Consider the following 20,476-nt stretch of genomic DNA (forward strand, 5'->3'; position numbering starts at 1 on the left):
GGACAAATTATGATCCCATACTGCAGACAGAAAAAAAATCTTGCCCCCCTTTTGGTGTTAATCTTATGAGAAGCTTGCCTTTTCAATATAAAAAAGAATAAAAAATTACATTAATTAAATACACGACATTGTTAGTATTTATTTCATGCTTAAATAAAGTGTTCTGCTTGTGAAGGATTGTGGGTCAGAAAATTAAGTGCGGTGGCAAGTTGCAGAAGTGCATGAACATCACATGATTATTTTGAAGACATGGACATGAATAGGGTTCCACATACTAAAAAAAAGACCTTTTGTTTCAAAACCTACCTTTATGTTATAGGGGGCAAATGAAAAGAGACCATTCTGATTCATAAGCCAGTAAATTGTACTAACTTCTACCTCCACCCTTGTATTGGTTCAATTTACAGTTAGTTATGACCTGAAAGTTTGTCTTTGGCTTGTGGGAAGAAACTGTGTCCGAAGAAGAAGCCTGCTCAAACTATAACTCTATACATTAGGCTTCCAGCTAAAAGTTCAATTTGTAACTCAAGTACTGAAATGCATCATTGCTACCTAGTGTGCCTTCATGCTGTCCTGTACTAAATGTAATGTAATAAACACATCTATTTCTTAAAATGCAGTACCGTTTTCATTTGCAATTTACTTTAATCAGGATACAAAAATCTTGTTTAATGTAATAAATATCATAGTTTACACCGTATAAATGACAAATATTACAAAAGCAAAATATGATGTACTTTATTTCTGAATTCTTTATCCAAATGTAACAGGAAAACTTATTTTGAGCAGAAATGGATAAATATATACAGATGCATGCTTGGCAATTTTCCAGATACAGGTAACATTCCACAGAATTACCAAGGTAGGTAATGGGGACACGACTGACTGAGTTGCCACTTTGATACAATAAAATAACTTATTTTTTTAACTTTAACAAAGGTTTAATTTCTTTATCTACCTAGAAATCTAAATATATTCATACATATATATGTATGTATATACTGTAAGTCAGTTTTTTTAAACAAAAAAAGCACAATAATGCAGTAAAGAGAAACAATGGTAAATAGATTTCAAATGCATTGCTTAAGTTTTATAATTGTAAGTCACTTTAGTGAAACATGGTGGAATCTCATGCAAAGTAACAGAAACTTCCCTGGAAATTGCTAAGCTAAAAACATAAAAAAAAATTTCAATGCATAAAAAAAGATAGCGACATTAGTTTTCTAGTGTTTGCCTAGTATGTCAAAAATTACTGTTATGTCTTTTTTAATTTATATTAAACACTGACATATATTATACATTTTTTTACAGGAAATAATTGTTAGGAGTTCCATTCTCAGTGTCTGCTTAGCCTTATTATTAAGGGTGAGCCAGACAAAAAGGATATGAGAACACTGCCTATTAGTAAAAAAGTAAATCAACAACAACAACAATGTTGTTACAGCCTCATATTGTGATAGACTTGCATGGCTGATAATGGGTTTACAACTCTCACTATGTGAAAAATTAAGTTTTCAACATCAACATAGCTGCTGTTTCATAACTACAGGAGACTGAGTTTAAATCCCAGGCAGTGCTTGTGCAGAGTTTGCATCTTCCACACATGTCTGTTTGGACTTTTATTTCCTCTGAGTACCCTGTTTTTTCTCCCCCATCCCAAAGTCATTATTTAGTCAATGACTTTAAAGTGACCCAGCACGAGTTTGTGTGTGTGTGTGTGTGTGTGAGTGTGCCCTTTGAAGGACTGGTATATCATTCAGGGGTGGTTCTTGTCATGCTCCCAGTTTTCATGACAGACTCTTGCTCTCTCTCACACTTGATTGGAGTGTGTTTCTTCAGAAAATAGACAGAACTTCCAGTATTTTGTTTTTCTTATTATGACTCAAATTAGACACATGTATACATGAAAAATTACATTTTCTAATTATTTTTGTAGCTTTAGCAGACATCAGTGGAAAAACGTTTTCCATGTTCATCTGTCTGTTTTTTTGTTTGTTTCTATTTTCTTTAACTATTTCATCTTTTTGAGTCTTTCATCTACAAGGCTGAAACCAAGCATAAACAAGAATCCAGTTTGTCACTGAACTCAGTTATGAACCTCTTCATGCTGTCTCACACTGGGCCAATTTAGAGATGTCAAAATACACACATCTTTGTGATGTAGGACAAAAACATGTGAAACTCTTTATGTGCTATATAATGAATTATTTTATAACCTTTTTAGATGTATTAGTCTACTTGCTGTGTAATCAACAATTTTTTTACATAAAATAAAAAAGGGAAAACAGGAAATTTACCTACTGTCATTAACAATGCATAATTTAAAAGTCAATTTTTGTCCTGCTCCTCTTAATTTCACATTTATTGGCAGTTAGTAATTCAAGCTTCTTTGCATTTTAAATAATAACACTACAAATATATTTGATCAGCTATATAAAAGTGTTACATTATGCAGTACAATCAAGAAGAACTCCATGCATTATCCAACATAAAGTAATTGGGGACATATGGAAGATAATTTGCTTCAAGTAAACCACAATATTATTGCAAAAGCATATGTGCCTAGACTAGCTTACAAGTGCTTAACAACCATATTAAACTTGACAATATTTATACAGTATATGTATATTTTTTCACAAAACCTTTATACTATATGAAAATATTTATAAAATACTGTACACTGTTTAAAGTATAAGCATATAATAATTGCAGACAACCCCACAAGATTTACCAGTGCTTGGTATCAAAATAAAACCATACATGTATTTCTGTTAGAAATTTGCTCACCTCTCATGCGCATTTCACACATTATTTAAAGACATCAAATACAACAGGCACACCAATTTGTAGACACTATTTACACAAATTTTAAAAACATTATTTGTTTGGTTGTGACTTAAACAAATAACTAGCAGCTTATAACATGAAAGAAAAACAAACCCTGGATAATGCTGGCGAACCACCGTTGAAGAAGATCTCAGCTTTACTACTCTGCTTCAGTGTACTGTACAAGTTGTAGTATAGCAAAGTGTTTTTGACAGGGTAAATTAATAAAACTGTCATATGTATATAAACAGACTAAGGAAGTGAGAGACTTAACTTGGGTGATTAATAGAATAATACAGACAATGCATAGAGAATTCTTCTTGGAAATGGAATATTATTTCTCTTTAAGACTTGTTGTTCATAGAGGCTAAAATATTCATAGCTTTGATTTTCATTTTTAACTAAAAAGCATGGGGTTAGAGACATCACTAATAGACACCAGTTTTAAGACTGTAATGTCATATTTAAAATATGTTAATAATATACTTAATATATGTATTCATGCATATGTCATGTCAGGATACTGTATGTCAAGAATCTTCCAAATAGGTACATATGAAATATAACAAATAAAAAAATATTGTTTAAGTCTAATAAAAATGTTGTTCTCCACAAGCTACGTTGTTTTTTTCTTATCATATTAACTTATTCAACACTTTTCAGGTTACTTTTGGCAGCTTAATTAAACTGAGTTCTCTAAGGTAACATTTCGTCTTCACTAGCTTTCATATGGTTGCTTCTGTCCATATTTAAACATTTTTGAAGATTATTGCTGCTAGCATTCTGACATGTTACATAAGAGCAAGACTCTTGTGGCAAGCAGTAACAATAATGGTAGCTATCCATTCTACAGGTTCATAAGACAATGTAATCAATTTGCCTACAGCATTTTAAGTCAACATTTGTTGCTAACAGGGCAAGTTATCTGACAGAAACAAAATTCTGTATTCTTCCTTCTTTTCTACAAGATGAGTAGAAACTGAAAACATGTTATCATCATAATATATTTCTATTGTGGTTTTCTGACACCCCAATACACAGAAAAGTCTCATATTCGTAAATTGTGTAATCTAAAACTGATATAATATACTGTTAGCTCTTGTTCTTTTTTCTAGTTTGCTTTTCTCACTAATTTCACCACTGTTAATTATTAAATAGATGTTAAAAATGTGCTGAAGTGATTACAGTCTGTTCAACCAAGATTTCTTTCTACTGTATCTGTTTCACCAATGGTTATGTCCAAATCAATACAACATCTATGGTGTTTACAAAGTGACTATGGTCTTGTGGTGCTCTTACTAGTTTTCTGCCTATCTCACTTTTCTTCAGCAGCTACATGCTTCTTATTCATCACCTAAATCACCTGTGCAATCCCATGTGCCATCTTCTCCTAAAATCTTTTCGGACATTGACTATAGAAATGTTTATGGCATACTTAAAAAACATTTTTATTCACATGAAAAGTTTCTTGTGGAATCCTAAGCACAATTCTGGCTGCTTCACAGGCTATAGCTGTCACTGAAAGCCTCCTTTGCTTAGTATTCATCTTATATGTAAACATTTTTCTGTGCTCCCATATAATACTTGTTTAGCTTACTGAAATTCCCCTTAATTATTCCTGAAACAAGTGTTAAAATTCCATAGTGTCTCATTGCTGAGTTTGAGACAAGGACTTGCTGCATACTGTATAATCACCCTTAAAACAGTACTATTTGTTATTTTGCTATTTGAAATTACCACATTTGTCTGTGTAACTTCTTTATTTTACTGGAATTTTAATTAGTGGTGGTAAGTTTTCTATCTGCCTCTTTTCATTTTAGTTTATTGTGCTGCTCATGTTTTACCATTTTATGAACTGTACAATCAGTTTTGTGGAAATGTTCACTATCAAAGGCACTATATACAAGTGATAATGCTTTGTAGCAATGAAAATCCTTTCTGCCCTAGATTTACTATTATTACCGCATCAGTTGTAGCTGGTAAAATTATTATAATGTTGGTATCAATATCTATCACATACAGTTACTTTATGATTTACAACTTAAAGGTAGCAAATATAGACACTAGTCTGATATAATGTACCCTCACTTGCTGAATTTTTAATTCAATGATGACCACAGAAAACTCTGGTAGTAGTTGTTTTGTGGGAAAATGTTTACAGTATGACATTTTAATAAGAATTCATATTAGAGTTTTGGTCTGCATTTAGTCTACAATTTTGTGCATGAATACATATATTTTAAAATAAAACATTTAAACATGTTTTCAACATTTTAGAAATAATACTTTTGTCAATATGGGTGAAAAAATTATATTTTTTTATGCTAAACACATCAGAAGGAAAACAATATCAAATGAAATGGCAGCCAATTCACACCTCCATGAATTCTTTTGCAAAATGACTGTGTAATCACAGGTTCAAGTTTAGATATAGTCAAAAAATTACAAGTCTCTGGATAAAAAAAATAAGATGAGTGTAAAATACTGTGCTACATGATCTTTTGTTGTTTTTCCACACCTAGTCAAGATGAGGAATAAAATAATTGCTTTGCTTTTGCTAAGAAACTGAAAACAGCTTTCATGATACAGCGCTGGATCACAGAATAAACCTCTTCAGCTGATAAGTTACACAATAAAAACTGTGCTAATAGAGTTATTAGATGTAAACAGTTTCTCTGCTACACTTTGGTCACCAAGGCAACATCAAACAGTGCTATTATTAAAAGAGAAAAAAATCTACAAGAGATACATTACAAAATTGAGTATCAAAGCAGTAGCAGAAATCAAAGTGCCTCAACAGTAGGTTCGGAAGACCTGATAGGAAAAGAGAAAATATATTTTTCTATTTCCTTAAACAATAAAGTTATGAACTCATCACATGGTGCTAATTTTTTCCAGGGTTAATAATGAATGACATACGACAAAGCTCTTGCACTATATATAGGATATGGAATGTTAGCACTTCTTTGTGCTCTAGTCAGTGCGTAGAAAAATGCATGATTAACTCTGTGCATTTAGATAGCTGATATCATCATGAAACTTTACATCAACTCACAAATGAATAACAAATATTTAATTAAAAATAATTTTATTATTGCACTCATAAAGCACTTATTTGTTATACATAACCGGTGAAATCTTGTGTTAAGTAAAATCAAGTGCTGTATAAAAATCCTTTTAGATTTTCACATTTTGGTCTTATGTGATCTTTACTGCAAAACCCTGCACTCAAATAAGTAAATTTTAAATTATTTTCTTGTAAACATTATATTACATATTTGGTCATTTAAAGATCAATTCAATAATAACTTCCTGTGTATTGTCTTTATTAAATAGGAGGATATTTGGAAAAAAAAAAGAAGCGTCAAGTTTGAGCAGATACTGCAAGTTTCAAGTTACATCCACTGTATATTCAGGCCTTTTGCATGCTCAATATTGCACATACTTAATCTCCTTGGAGCAATAGGCATATGTTTTAAAGCTCCCTTCATCTACTAAATTTCTTTAAACACCAAGCTCTATTTGAGTTCTTTCTGTAAACTTCCATTTATAGAACCAGGGACATTCAGATCTGTCTAAAGCATAATGCTAATTATTTAAAATGCGGCAGTGCAATAAAAAGGGGCATAAGCATAGGTATTATATGAGATTTTGAAAATATTGTTTAGTAAAATGGAAAAGAAATTAAATGTGCTTTTCTTTTAATAAAATATAGGATAAAAATTCAAATTATAATAAAATATTTATAAAATTATAATAAACGATTAAAGATGTCTCCTTTTTAATTCATTACCTTTTCATTAATAAAGATGGTTGTTTAATTTATAAAGCACAATTTGTGCACTTTTTCCTTTACTACAGTATTCTGTTTATTAAAGAGCTAATAATTTTATTCTGTGGCACATTACTACATTTGTTTGAACTGATTTTCTAAACCTTTTTTGTATGTGTATAATACAAATATATACCTGTGTGCATCTCTCTGAGTGGTATGGAACACCTTCACCAATTACAATACAAGCATATTGTGTGTGCATTAGCCAGTTACTGATGGCATGTAGCATGTACTAATCAATTAATTTTCAAGGCATGGAAGACCTAAAAAGTCTTACAAATATAAGATATATTTAGTAGAATATAATTAATAATTTAAAAAGAACATCAGCTATAATTTTTCCTTGTGTAATGTCTACAGTTAGATGAAAAGAAAATTAAACATACTAAACTCATCAATGGATTTTGGCTGTTTTTTTTTAAATTTTTTTGTGCTTTGGCTCATATTCTGGCCTCATCCTGCTCAATGCATTTTTATTACCATAACACATCATAAAAGTCTGGATTTCAAGACTAATTTTTTTACTTAACTGTCTTTTATTTATTTTGTTACTACTTTGTCAGTACTTATTGTGTAAACCTTAGTTTTCTTTTATTGAAACTTTACACAGTATTGACTTTTTTATTTTATCTTTTGTTTTTAAATCTAGTGTAGAGTACAGGCATGTGACTATTTTAAATAATGACATTTAATGCACATTGCCAGTGAGCCATTTGATTTTTTTTTTGCAATCATAGACAATCGGCATTACATAACATGTAAACAAAAGCTTATGGAATAGGTTTCTAGGGTCATTATTGTCATATGTAAGGAATGTAGTGAAATTCTTACTTACATATGTTAATCATTAGAAACATGTTGTTTTTTTATAACACTGATTAATGAGTATAGCAACTTTACCTTAAAACTTCTGTCTTTGTTACCTGAAAGATCTCAGAAGCAAGTTACAATACTGTCTTCCATTAGAAGACGTATTAATTAATTTATGTGATTTTACAAAGTGATTTTAAAATATCAATAATGAAGATAAATATAACCAATCAGTAGGGTCTGTGGTTATAATATACCACTAAATCTGAACCCCTTGTCATTTAAAAGTAACAAGATGCTTCTGCAGAACTTTAATATTTATTTTAACTCTCATAACAAAAGGACATTCTGCCTGCGAGAAGAATTTGATTTCAGTGTGAGCAACTTGGCAATGGCTGCTAATCTGTTTTTGTAGTACAGTCCCTGTATTGAAGAGCTTTACAGATCAGTGCATAAACACAGAGATCAGTTTAGTTAATTATCTAGACATACATGTGCATGAATTCTGTGAAATGGGACAAGATATCAGTGTGGTATTCTTTTAATCAGTTGTGTTTATGTTTTCAGCACTTGTGCAGAATTTCAGTACACAGTTTGCACTGCATCAAGCTGTTCTGCACTCTGTTGTTGTGCTTTCTGGTAGGCTTGGAAGGAAACAATACATAATCTTCTCAGAAGACAATTTGACGTCCCACGAGAGACACTTTAACGTCACGCATGACAAGGCAGTGAGACAAAAGGACAGCTGCTGTACAGGCTTTTAAATGATCGACGTGCAGCGCGACAAGCAGAACACGCTGCTCGGCAGCAGCAGGAGAAAAACAGCAGCTGATCAGACCGCATCTCCTCAGCTTGCATTCAGAAACCCCCCCCCCCCCTCCTCCCCCTTTACAATGCGAGCGGCAGAGACGTGAAGTGGCTGGAGCATAGTGTGCCCTAGAGAGGAATAAGAGGGGGTGGGCGAGGGAAGCAAAAAATATCTGGGGACAACACATTTTTCATACTTAATTTACTTTAATTTGTGAGTATTTCCCAATTTCATATCTGGAAAGTGTAGTGACATAAAGTTTCAATTTTAGTTATAGAATAACATGTTGTGTTGCTTGTTTAATGATGTTTCTTATTTATCTGTTTCTGCTCTCAACTTTCTAAAACAATTCAAAAGCATAACTAGTGTAAAAGTTATTTGCACTGATGTGCACTTTCTATTAGTCAGTACGAAGCCTGGAGTATTTGTCTAAAGAGTATTTAAATTGTTTTTAATTCTGACACAAACAAAGATAGAAATGACAGTACAATCAATTCTGAACTCCTTATTTGCTGTCAACCATACATGGTACTTTGTGTTGCCAGTTTTGTGACTTTTAGAAAAAAATATAGAGACAAAGTAGGAAGTGAATAATTTTTAAAGCATTCATGTGTCTATTTTCTGAACTCACTTCTTAGGTTATGGATTTGTGGACAGCTAAAGACCATGCTGAGATCATGATTTTGCAGGGATAGAATGGGATGCTGGTCCATTAAAGGACTCAGTAACTAATAAAGTCAACAATTAATACTACATACACACTTACAATGTAGGAGGAAACTGGAGAACCAGAAGAAAACCAAAATGGACTCAGAGGAAAAATGTAAACATTTCATAGGCAATGATTGGACTGCTAAGTGAACTCTGGTCCCTGTAAATTTTTGGTAAGCAATATTATCCACTGAACTACTATGTAATCCTACTACAATATGTGATACTATGAACCTGTGTTTCTGCTAAAGTTTCAAGCAAAAGATTAATTTTTGAATATATTGACAAAGAAAAGATGTACAAAGCAAAATGTTTAATACATTAAGCAAGGGGCTCAACTTAGAAAAGACCTCTAAATAAGAAATCCTCTGCAAGAAGTCTGACTGGTGTCATTTTCTCTGGATGTACTCAATATCAGATTATAAGCATAATTATATTTGTGAGAAAATAAAAGGTTTGTGAACTTGTACAAAAAAAAATCAAATATATAACATAAGACTCCTTGTACTCTGTAACCATAATTGCATTCAACTGTAGATATTTACTAGAATTTTACCTAAAACCATTAGTGGCATATTTTAATTAAAATCGTATTATTAATTTTTCAATTGCACAGATTCATTATACTGTATAATAGCCACTTGCACAAAGTTTGAAGCCATGGACATTTTAATCTGCTAATGTTTAATTTTTAAACAGAGTGATGAATTTAGAGTGGGAGATTTTGAAACAAGATGTTCAACACATTCAAAGAGTTAAAACATTTTATATAACAAATTATGTACTAGTATAAATTCAGAAAATTCCAAAAATGTATGAGGGGAGTTTAAGTTGGATTGCAGGTGTTAGGCTTGATTCAAAATCTTGCACAAAATGCACATAATAAAACTGTTAATGTGAGAAAATATTCTTTAGTACAAAAAATTCTGAGGTTGCTGAACACCACATATACCTGATAATCAACTACAAGTAAGACAAAGCCATGGGTATTTTCTTCTGTTTTGTCATTTTGGCATATGATAAAGTCAATTTAAAATAATGCATTCATTTTTGTCTACGTATAAAAATACATTTATTAATTAAATCGTTTGTTTACAAGACCAAAATGATCATTTATAACTGTATGACTATGACATTTCTTGGGTTTCAAACACCAATGGCATATTTAATTTGTCAAAAGATTACTTCAGACTATGTATTTAAAAATTTTAACCCCAAGAACTATCACTTAAGCCTATGTCACATTAGATGATTTTTCCAGTGATTTTACCCTTCATTTTCATAGTCTTAGCCAGTCAGAGGAAGCTAATTGCCTAATGATTAAGACCAACTAGTCTGTGATTGGCTGGGAAAAAAATCAAACAAGTTTGATTCTCTCTTTGGCTGCAGTGGCGGGTTCTTTGTGTGTGAGAGTTGAGAACCAATGAGCATTCAGCCAGCTGTACAATACAATGAATGTAGTGGCAAGGAGGCTGAACACACCATAGCTATTAATTCTTCATAAAGCTTCTGCACAGTGCGGGCTCAGTCAGGCAGCACAGGGACTGTGGAGCTCACAAACAGAAGAGAAGCTTGTCTGTTTGATACCTTGTATATTAAATACTTTAACAAAATGGAAAGAAGAAATAAAGGTCAGAGATTGCTGCTGAACCTCCTGCAGTTGTTAACAGTGGTGTACTGGGGAGGCAGCATTAAGAAGAAGGATGCCTCATGCCTGGACAAACTGGTGAGGAAGGCAGGCTCTATTGTTGGCATAGAGCTGGACGGTTTGACATCCGTAGCAGAGCAACGGGCACTCAGCAGGCTCCTATCAATTATGGAGAATCCACTACATCCATTAAACAGTGTCATCTCCAGACAGAGGAGCAGTTTCAGCGACAGACTGCTGTCACTGTCCTGCTCCACTGACAGACTGAGAAGATCATTCCTCCCCTAAACTATGCGACTCTTCAATTACACCAGAGGGGTTAAACGTTGAACATTATTCAAGTTATTGTCTGTTTTTTACCTGCATTTTTTATTACTCTTTAATTTTTTTGCTGCTGGAGTATGTGAATTTCCCCCTGGGATTAATAAAGTATCTATCTATCTATCTATCTATCTATCTATCTATCTATCTATCTATCTATCTATCTATCTATCTATCTATCTATCTATCTATCTATCTATCTATCTATCTATCTATCTATCTATCTATCTATCTATCTATCTATCTATCTATACTTCATAAATTGTAGGCTCCATCAGGCAGCACGCTATTGGCTATCAGAAGATGGGTGAGCAGGGCTGTGCTTGGAAGATCATCACTCATTAAATGTGCCATGGGCTGCAATTTTTGGTCACGTAATTTGACTTGGTACAGCAACAAGGTCAGCAACTGTGGTCAGAAAATGTGACATAGTCCATGACAAAAAGTCACGTAATGTGACTTAGGCTTTAGTGAAAGAACAGCTTGTCTTTCAATTGATAAATGATGATGTCTATTATTATTATTATTATTATTATTATTTGACATAAACCGCTGGTAAATTTAACTTGCAGAATTAGGGTATGGGTAATATATTAAAGTGCATAGAAAAATGAACATTCAAAACAAATATTTATTAATAAATAATTAATGAATATGCCTTTTAATTTTTTTCTTGTTTAAACCATTTCATAAACCATGGCATACAGGAATATGTTAACCACACTTTCTCAAACAGCATTTATTGTATCCCTCATGCTTTCCAAATGTAATTCAATAAACAAAAAATGCCAAGGGAAGGTAACGTCACATATGCCTAGAAATCATGGCACCAACAACTGGACAGGGAAGTTTATCTCCAATTATTTCCTATTAAAATTTCAGCCACAGATTGCCAAGGCAAAAACAAAACTTACAGAAGTCAATTGCACTCCAATATTCCTAAAAGTGACCACCATCCCTTACACATTTGAAACCAAAGTTACTTTGTTTTATTGATGAAGTAACATGACATTTTCATGCAAGGTACTATCTTAATCTGAAGTTATGCCAGAGAGTAAAATAACCTAAAAAATATATGCCCTCTTTTCAATGACACCTATTATTCTGCTGTTTATATCCAAATGTAAGCCAAACTGCTCTGTTAGTGCTGCATAGTCAGTCAGTGGATTGTGTTGCCATCTTACAGGGTTTTAGCTGTAGTTCAGTTGCTATTTTCATGTTAGCTTCCTCCTTTGAACTCCAGTTTACTTCCACAGTCTTATACTCATTGTAAATGTCAACTGCTTTGTAGTTGTCTTTTTGTTGGGTGCATAAGTGTCTAGTAACAGATTAGCCTCTTTTCTAAAACTGGTTCTTGCTTTACACCTGATGCTACTGAGATAGGTTTTGATTTTCTGTAACCCTGTCCTGGATTAGTAAACTTTGAAAAAGAAGAAGCAATAAGGTCTAAGTAAATAAAATTGAAGAGTTCAAAAGCATGGAGTGGGGACTTTTCAGACGTAAAAGCAGAAAATGTGATTCCTTGAGAGGCTGTAAACTGGAGAGAGTTTCACTAGAATTCATTACTTCTTGCTAGCTTAAATGCTGAAGTAAATTTGCAGAAAAAATATTTATTGATGCATGTCTGAGTTAATAAATTGCTTAGGGATGTTTACTTAATTTAATTACATTTTGAAATTATTGAAGGCAAAAAGTTCAACAATTTTTGAAAACATTCATTCATGTTCCATATGAGAGTACTTTGTTTTCTTTGTTTTTTCTTGCTAATATCTGACAAATGAGAATTATTTTCTTGTATGGCATTCCAACTTCATTAAAGCTAACAGTGGGTATTTCTAAGTACGTGTTTAGGATGTACACAGAAATTTGATAAATTATGCCATTTTAAAGTAATAAAGAAAAACGTGACATGCAGTGTTCTTTACTGATATGTAGCAATATATAGTGTGGAATATTTTTTATCTGTTGCTCTTATTTTAAATCAACCAAGACTTTAAAAGGACGAATGCATAAACTGTACATTTTTTCCACTGAACAGAAAATACATACTGTATATCTAACACATATAAAACTGATCATGATTTTCATTTAATTTGAATCACTTTTTAATATTTACACTACAAAAGACCAGAACACATAAAGTATCTTATGTGCAAAATGTTAAAAGCAATAAATAAAGGATGTTGAAAAGCCAATTATTTTATTGATACTTCAAAAGATATTCATCAGTTGATGGTCTGTTACTGCCACACTTAAAATGAATAAGGTGTGAATTTATTTTTTTTTCTTTTGTATAAATGAAAGAAAATATGTTTTAACTTTTACTGTTGTGAATTTTTTTTATAAATACGATTGCGTAAGAAAAAACACATAGAAAGTTTAGAGATCCAGGAATAATTAGGTTAACACACATTAGAGAAATATTTATAAGATAAATGCAATACCCAGAATATGCTTGAGATTGAAATGATATAGTGTGACAATGTTTAGTGAGAAGTTTTATTTTTAACTTAAATGACACATCTGTTGAATTGACAAAACATATTCATAGAATTTCTCTGGTGGCAGAGATTCAACATTAATGGGCTCAAGGAGATTCTGTTTAGTGAAATCCCATAATTTGTTTGTATGCCACTTAACGTGAAAGTAAAAAAAATAACTTCAGTGTAATACCTGCAAGAGATAAGCATTAGTTACTCTAAAATAATCAAATATGAAACAAGGCAAAATATTAAAATCTAAATGGCTTTTAGCTAATTTAGTTTTAAAAGCTAACCTTTGAAAGTTATTATCAAGAAACAATATGTAATCTGCATTCCTATGTAGTGGTTCAACATGTTCTTTAGTCATGTAAGTCATATTATAAGGTTTACAATTTCTCATGAATTCTAAACAAGTGTGCATTCAAAAAGAAATGTATTATCATTAAATGATGTGAATGATAAATATTTCATATGCTGATAGTTTTTTTGTAAAGATTTTAGACTGTATTTTTCACTACCCCAATTGTACCTCCAATTGCTAGATACAAAATTATTGTGACTTTTTATTATAATATGAGTCAAATATAATGTTCCATTTGTAATGATTCTTCAGGTACAGAATAACGATTTTTTTTTTAAATTTTGTTTTACATAGTGAATATATACAATATTTGTTAACATATTAATTATACTATGCGTCATGTGTACTTAATAAACATAAAAGCCTGCTTGACAATATGACACAAAAAATCTTAACAGTACGTTAAAGCCCTGGGAAATACAGCTGATGAATTAAATACAATTGTTTTCTGAACCTGCCTCATCAAAATGGAAAAAGAGTATACTTGTTAACTTGAAATAGCTTAGTGGTCATCTTTAAATAGATACAACCAATATTAAAACAAAGAATCAGGAAAATGAAATAACCTTCACACTCCAAGTGATTAATATCTACAACTCTTGGCTAGGTTCATTCGTCTTCCATAAGTAAAATGTCCAACAGTACATGTTGAATAATTACCTGTGATTACCTGTGTTAGGTTTCCCCTGCCTGAATCATACAATATGTAAATTATATATAAATATATATAATAAATTAAGTTATATTATTATATTAATAATATAATAATTAAATTATATATTATATATTAAATATATAAATTATATATATATATATATATTTTTTTTTTTTTTTTTTGAAAGAAAGTAATTTCTTCAGAAAGCTGTCTGGGAACATCCAGGGTCTAAGTGTTAGACTTTGTTCTTTAATAAAGATGCTTTTTAAAATTATTTTTGGCATTCAAAACTTGAACTATGTACTGTATCTGCATAAAAAGGCCATCAAGAATGAAAGATGCTACCGGCCGAACAGTTCCATACAGTAGGTAACAAAGTTATCAAGATTGTACGGCCCAGCAATAATCAATTAGCATTACATGAAAAAAAATGCTACACTTGCTTTGAAAAATGTTTAGAATGGAAGAAAAATGGGACATTGGTCTATGTTTTATCAACAAAAAAAAAATCATCTCACAGACAAACTCTAAAGTTAAAAAGTGTCCTAATGAGAAATAAAAAATAGACTTTTTCATCATTGGCAGGTACTGTCAAATGTTTGATGGCATTCAATTTTGTAAATGAAAGGAACCAAAACAACTACAATTCATTTTTGTCTATCCCTGCTATAAAAGAAGGAATATAGACAAAAATAATTTGTAACACAATGAAATAATACACCTGAAAGGTGCAATTCAAACTAATTCATTCAGTAGTGCAGAATCTGTGAATTTAGTTACACACAACAGTATTCATTATGTGTAATTCTGCCGACTTTCAAAGCTGCGAAATGCTGATGTCTTTGTCAGCTTCCTCATAGACAAACTGTCCATCTTTCCTTCTGGTTTTGAAGATTTGCTCCTCTGAAAAGGATTTCTTAAGTTCCTTTGCCTGTCCAGTTTATCACTAATAGAGAAGCTTTTTCTTGTGTGAGCATTCATCATATGGGAACTTTCTGCTGAGCAGCTATTTGCCCGCTCCAGTCTAGAAAGTGGACTGGGACCTTGGCAGCCCAAAAGAACCTGTTTTTTTGGGTCACATTCAATTTCTTCATTATCAGAACCAGGGTGGCTCAATTCTGCTTCCCTTTCGGGGTGAGAAATACCCATATCATCAGGTTTCTCACAGAAAGAGCCACCAGGGGAAGCAGAGCGTTCAGCACTTGTTTGACAGGTAGACACACACCGTGTATCTATACAGTCCGTAATACTGGTGTACTCTGCAGCTTTCACCTGAACCCCCAGTCCACCATAATAACCTCTTGAAGGAGTGAACATTAAGCTGTGGGATTTTACCATTGGGGTATCGTCCAAGTAGAGTGGTGCTGCAGCTAGATATCGGCTACTTTTTGAACGTTCCAAGTGCTGAGGAGGATCTAATTCCCACTGCTGTTGGATATCTGCAACTTGAGAGGTGCCAGAAAGGCAGGCAGAAAGATCCACTGCAGCGCTATCCTCAAAAACCCCAGTCATGTCAGAACATGTGTCTCCTAATGTACTGCATGTCTGACCAGCCAGAACAGCAGCTATCATCTCAGAATGTAAAGAAGGATCTCTGTTTATTTGTGCCTTTGATGAGATGCCCACAGTTTCACCTAGAAGGTGAGACTCATCTGATGCTGAAACATAGATATCAATACATGATGAAGGTCGTCTGGATTCATGGCCAACAACTAGAGTGTTTATGGGGAGGGGAATCTGCTTTATATCTTTTGCAGCTGCTATTGACTGGGAACTGTTTGCTCGATGTAAACTTAGAGATCTCTCTTTAAAAAAACCTTCAATTCGATCAATGCCATTTTTTTCCTTTGTGCCGATTGCATAAAACGAGTGGCTTCTCATTCGGGGCATGATAGTAGGAGATGTTGGAGACATGGACTCTTCACCAGTATGCTCAATAGCCTCCTGGATTTTGTAGGCATTTCCTTCCTGGCTGTTAAAACTGCTCTGCCTCAGCATGTAGGCAGTGTCTGTGCAGTCAGAGGAGGTCCTGGATCTAACCTTGTTGACTTCTTTTTCTACACCGGCTACTTTATCAAGTGCAAGTGCCATGCGCCCAATGATCTCTTCCATCTGTGCAAGCCGGATGTCAACAGTCTGAAGCGAGGCCTTCATAAAATGTTCCCGCTCATTGACTTCCTCCAGCCTCATAGCCATATTTTCAACTCTGTTAAATGAAATAAAACATTTAGTATTTTCTTAGTAATTTTTTGAGCTTTATTATTGAAATGTGCACACAAATTAGGAGAAAAAAAGATTAACAATTATGCATTTATTTGTTATTTAGAATAACAAAATAACACAGTCTAACAGCTTTTCCTAGCTGTGTCTCTATTAGACCCCTGTAAACAACAGCGTCACTTAGCTATTATTTCAGGTACTAGCAAAGAAACTTTTTTTTCACCCAGCAAATAATGGAACAGTGTATACTTCAAAACACAAGTAATGAAAGCACAAGGTGATACATAAAAGAATAAAACCCCACACCACTTTGTTCTCATTGTGCTCTCACTTTTCTAAGTCTTGTCTTCAGTTATTATCTCTAATTCCTTACTATAAAAGTGCCATTACCATTAATTAGTTATAGCAGACAGAATTTTTGGATAACTTTTATTTGCCTTTTTAAAAAGCTATTGATCGCAAGTGAAACAACTTAAAACAGTGTTATTCTCATTATATACATGGAGAAAAGGCTAATAAGATAATAAAGAAGTTTGGAATGCTATCATGGAAATATGCAGTGTATATAGAATTAATGTTGCTGAACCTAAAGAGGTACAGTAAATAAAGGTACAGTAAATAATATACAGTATTTAGAGAGCAGTTTAAGATGCTATATCTGTCAGAGTGCAATGAAAAATATTCTCTAATTAAAATTTAAAAAACAGAAATACCACAGCTCCAGACTTTATTTATAGATAAGTTACAAAAAATCCTTAATACTGTCTGTCTGAGATGACTTATTCAGCAGAATTTTGCAAAAAAAAAAAAAATCTCTGTTAAATTAGGTCTGTTGAGGTTATCTACTGTATGTTCATCAAATACAGAGAATGATAACTCCTACTTAAACACTGTATCAGGTATCAATTTCTGTTTGTCCCAAGAAATGTAAAATCATTTTTGAGTGTCCAAGAGACCAGTTTCCCCACTAAACACTGAAATTAAGATGCTGTCCAAATTCTTCACAAACAAAATAGAGAAAGAGCTTCCTTGTTATTTTGTTAAATCAAATAAGGTTTGTTAAATAAAGAGTATTACATAAACTGTTTGATGTACATTCAAAATGCATATCACTATAGCAAGAATAGACCTTCCTGAGGTCTTGCTGTCTTTGGAAGCAGAAAAAGAATTTTAGTCGATTAGGTTGTACAGTAAGGTTGAAACAATTGTCAATGACATTGTCCATCATCAACTGGAATTTCACATTGTCGATGTAAGTAACAGTAAGTAAGGGGTCATAAGCATTTGCAGAAATTTCCTCAAAGCACCATCTGCAGCCTGCACTTTTTTTTTTTAATTTTGTGTGTCACAAGAAAACTGTCAAGCACTCATAAGGTTTTTTCACTCTCAGTGTGTTTACTTTGTTATGAATCAAGGAATAATGTGTTACTTTGTTTCAATTTCCAATTAGCTTAGTTGTATTTCACACTACAAACTTTCAAGCAAACTAAACTTATCAATAATCTGAACTTTTTTTATTGAGCAGAAACTCTTTCTAGGGAATAAATGTGGAGGGTCAAGAAAAATTTTGTTTGAATACCGCTGCATTTTCCCTAATTTTTTGTTTTATCTGCCAAACACAGCTGTGTGAGTAAAATACCTGCTATTGAAAAAGAATACATTTACTTAAATTATACTCTACTACGCTTGTTGAAAAAGACACGTTTTAAATAGATGAGTGTACAAAAGAAAGCAAGCTCTGCTGAGGGCATGTGCTTCAGTTTTATGACAGTAGACATAGCAGGTAAATTTTATTTAAATGTATGATATTCCATATTTACTGTACTTTCCATTAGCCACCATATGAACATAACCTCAATTTAGTTTATCTGAGGTCACATATCTACTGTCTTAATTTTTGTATGCACTTGTTACTAACATTCATTTTGGATTGTTTGATAAACATTTGCTACATTTGTCAAACTTAGTGTGCGCATTGAGAGGATGCTTCAACTGCATGCATCACTTTCATGGTGTAAGATTAGGGGGTTTGCTTGGGCTCTTGGGGTACTGCTGTTCATTTTTCTCCACCTCTTTATGTGTTTTGATCAACCCAGCCACAACTGAATTTATAACTGCTGTCATACCGTTGCATGCACGAGTGAAGCTTTGAACCTGATCAAGTGCTTGGCTTGATCTGATTGACTGGTAAATGTGTGAGTTGTTTTATGCAAATTGTGTTAAAATTACTTCTATGTGCATTTTTACTTGTATCTTTTTATTGTTTTTAAAGCTCCATGTTAACCCTCAACTCATTATGCTGTAAATTAAATTTCCTAGTACCAACAGCAGATGCTTAACATGGCTACCACAGCTTGAACAATTTCTCCCATAATGCACTGTATTTCATGTATTTAGATTCATCCCATGTTGAATCACATTCATACCTCATGCAAACTGCTCCAGGGTTCACTTGGTACTGCACCAAGAACACTCTTACCAAAGGGTCTTGATATGGTTGTTTTGGTACTCACCAGGATGCGATTGACATCTTCACATCTATCTTAACATAACCGGACTTTTGCAGAAATTGCACTGGAGTTAAAAAAAACTGGTTTAAAACAAGCTAGTTCTAAAACCACCTATATTCACAGCAGGAGGCATGTGAATTACCCCCACGCCCACCTGTGTAGACACTTACATGATGTGTATGTAGACCATTTATTAATTAAGCTCAAGCATCTCTCCAATCCTCTCAACAGACAGCAAGCACAGGCATTGGTATAGTATATCAACAATGTTTTAAAATAACAATGTGACAATTTGAACTTTTAAAACATCACACAGCCCTATAATACACTGCATTATGCACATTTGTGTTTAAATTCAGTATATTTGCAAAGATTAAAGTATTACATCTCAACCAAGAAGCTCCACTCTGTGAAATAGTAATAATATCAGTTGAGATTTTGTTCATTTTAGAATGTGGAACTATACTGGGGTGTCCTTTGTCATAGATTTTATTGTCATTGTCATAAAACACCTTGCAATCTACTTGTGTTAACAATCAGATATTTGAGTAATTGTAAGGGAAGGACTTGAACAAAAGAAATCTCTTTATCAAGGTGACATAATGCTCTATTTTAAGGTCTGTACTAAATATGTTAAAGGACTACTTTGTTGTTTACAGATACAAGGCTAATTTGAGTAGTACATATTATTTGCTGTTTATAGCTATACTAACAGTATGGGAAGAGTCAGTAAAGATTTATGAGAATTAACGGAATTTAAAACATAGTTGAAAAACAGAGTGCCTGTAGTAGTTTCCAAAATATCACAGAGAACTTGAAGTGATCCATAACTAAACCCTTAGGTGTAATTTTCTATCCCAAGAAAATAGTGAGTTTCAATATCTTTAAAAAAGAAATCTACATACCTATATAGACTAATAAAAACAGGCCGAGGACTTCTCTAAAAATGTTGTTGATGAAACACTGCCAGTGCATTGGGCTTTACCCTGTATTTGTAATGTCCTTCGCTTACTATTCAGCCCTTTCACATATTCTAATTAATTTGTAGGCACTCCTAAGATCTAATTTGGTGAAAATTGTTGAACCTGTAACTTAATTAAGAAGAGAAGAAATAAGTGGAATAAGGTAATTGTTTTTGACATTTACTTGATTTAATTCTCTGTAATCTATACAGCATTTCAACTCTCCCTCACCAGAGTACTAGATGGAACAATAAAACCATTTTGTACATTCTTCTTTGATATATTCTTCCAAGACACGAGTTTTTTAAGACTAGTAAGAGGCAAAA

General features: G+C 32.8%; 1 protein-coding gene and 1 long non-coding RNA gene across 2 annotated transcripts in view; one reads left to right on the forward strand and one right to left on the reverse strand.

The window, feature by feature from the left end:
• The window catches only part of LOC114652130 (uncharacterized), a 148,284-nt gene that overhangs the window by 61,213 nt on the left and 66,595 nt on the right, over positions 1–20,476 (forward strand). The gene's annotated exons all lie outside the window — the stretch shown is intronic.
• Positions 14,625–20,476, reverse strand: part of trpm3 (transient receptor potential cation channel, subfamily M, member 3) — a 971,875-nt gene continuing 966,023 nt past the window's right edge. Inside the window, exon 26 of the mRNA XM_051927388.1 lies at positions 14,625–16,664. Coding sequence (XP_051783348.1) covers positions 15,254–16,664 — 1,411 coding nt within the window. The 3' untranslated portion in view covers positions 14,625–15,253. The remainder of the gene's footprint in view (positions 16,665–20,476) is intronic.

Source organism: Erpetoichthys calabaricus, chromosome 5 (assembly GCF_900747795.2).
Source record: "Erpetoichthys calabaricus chromosome 5, fErpCal1.3, whole genome shotgun sequence".
Taxonomy (NCBI): domain Eukaryota; kingdom Metazoa; phylum Chordata; class Cladistia; order Polypteriformes; family Polypteridae; genus Erpetoichthys; species Erpetoichthys calabaricus.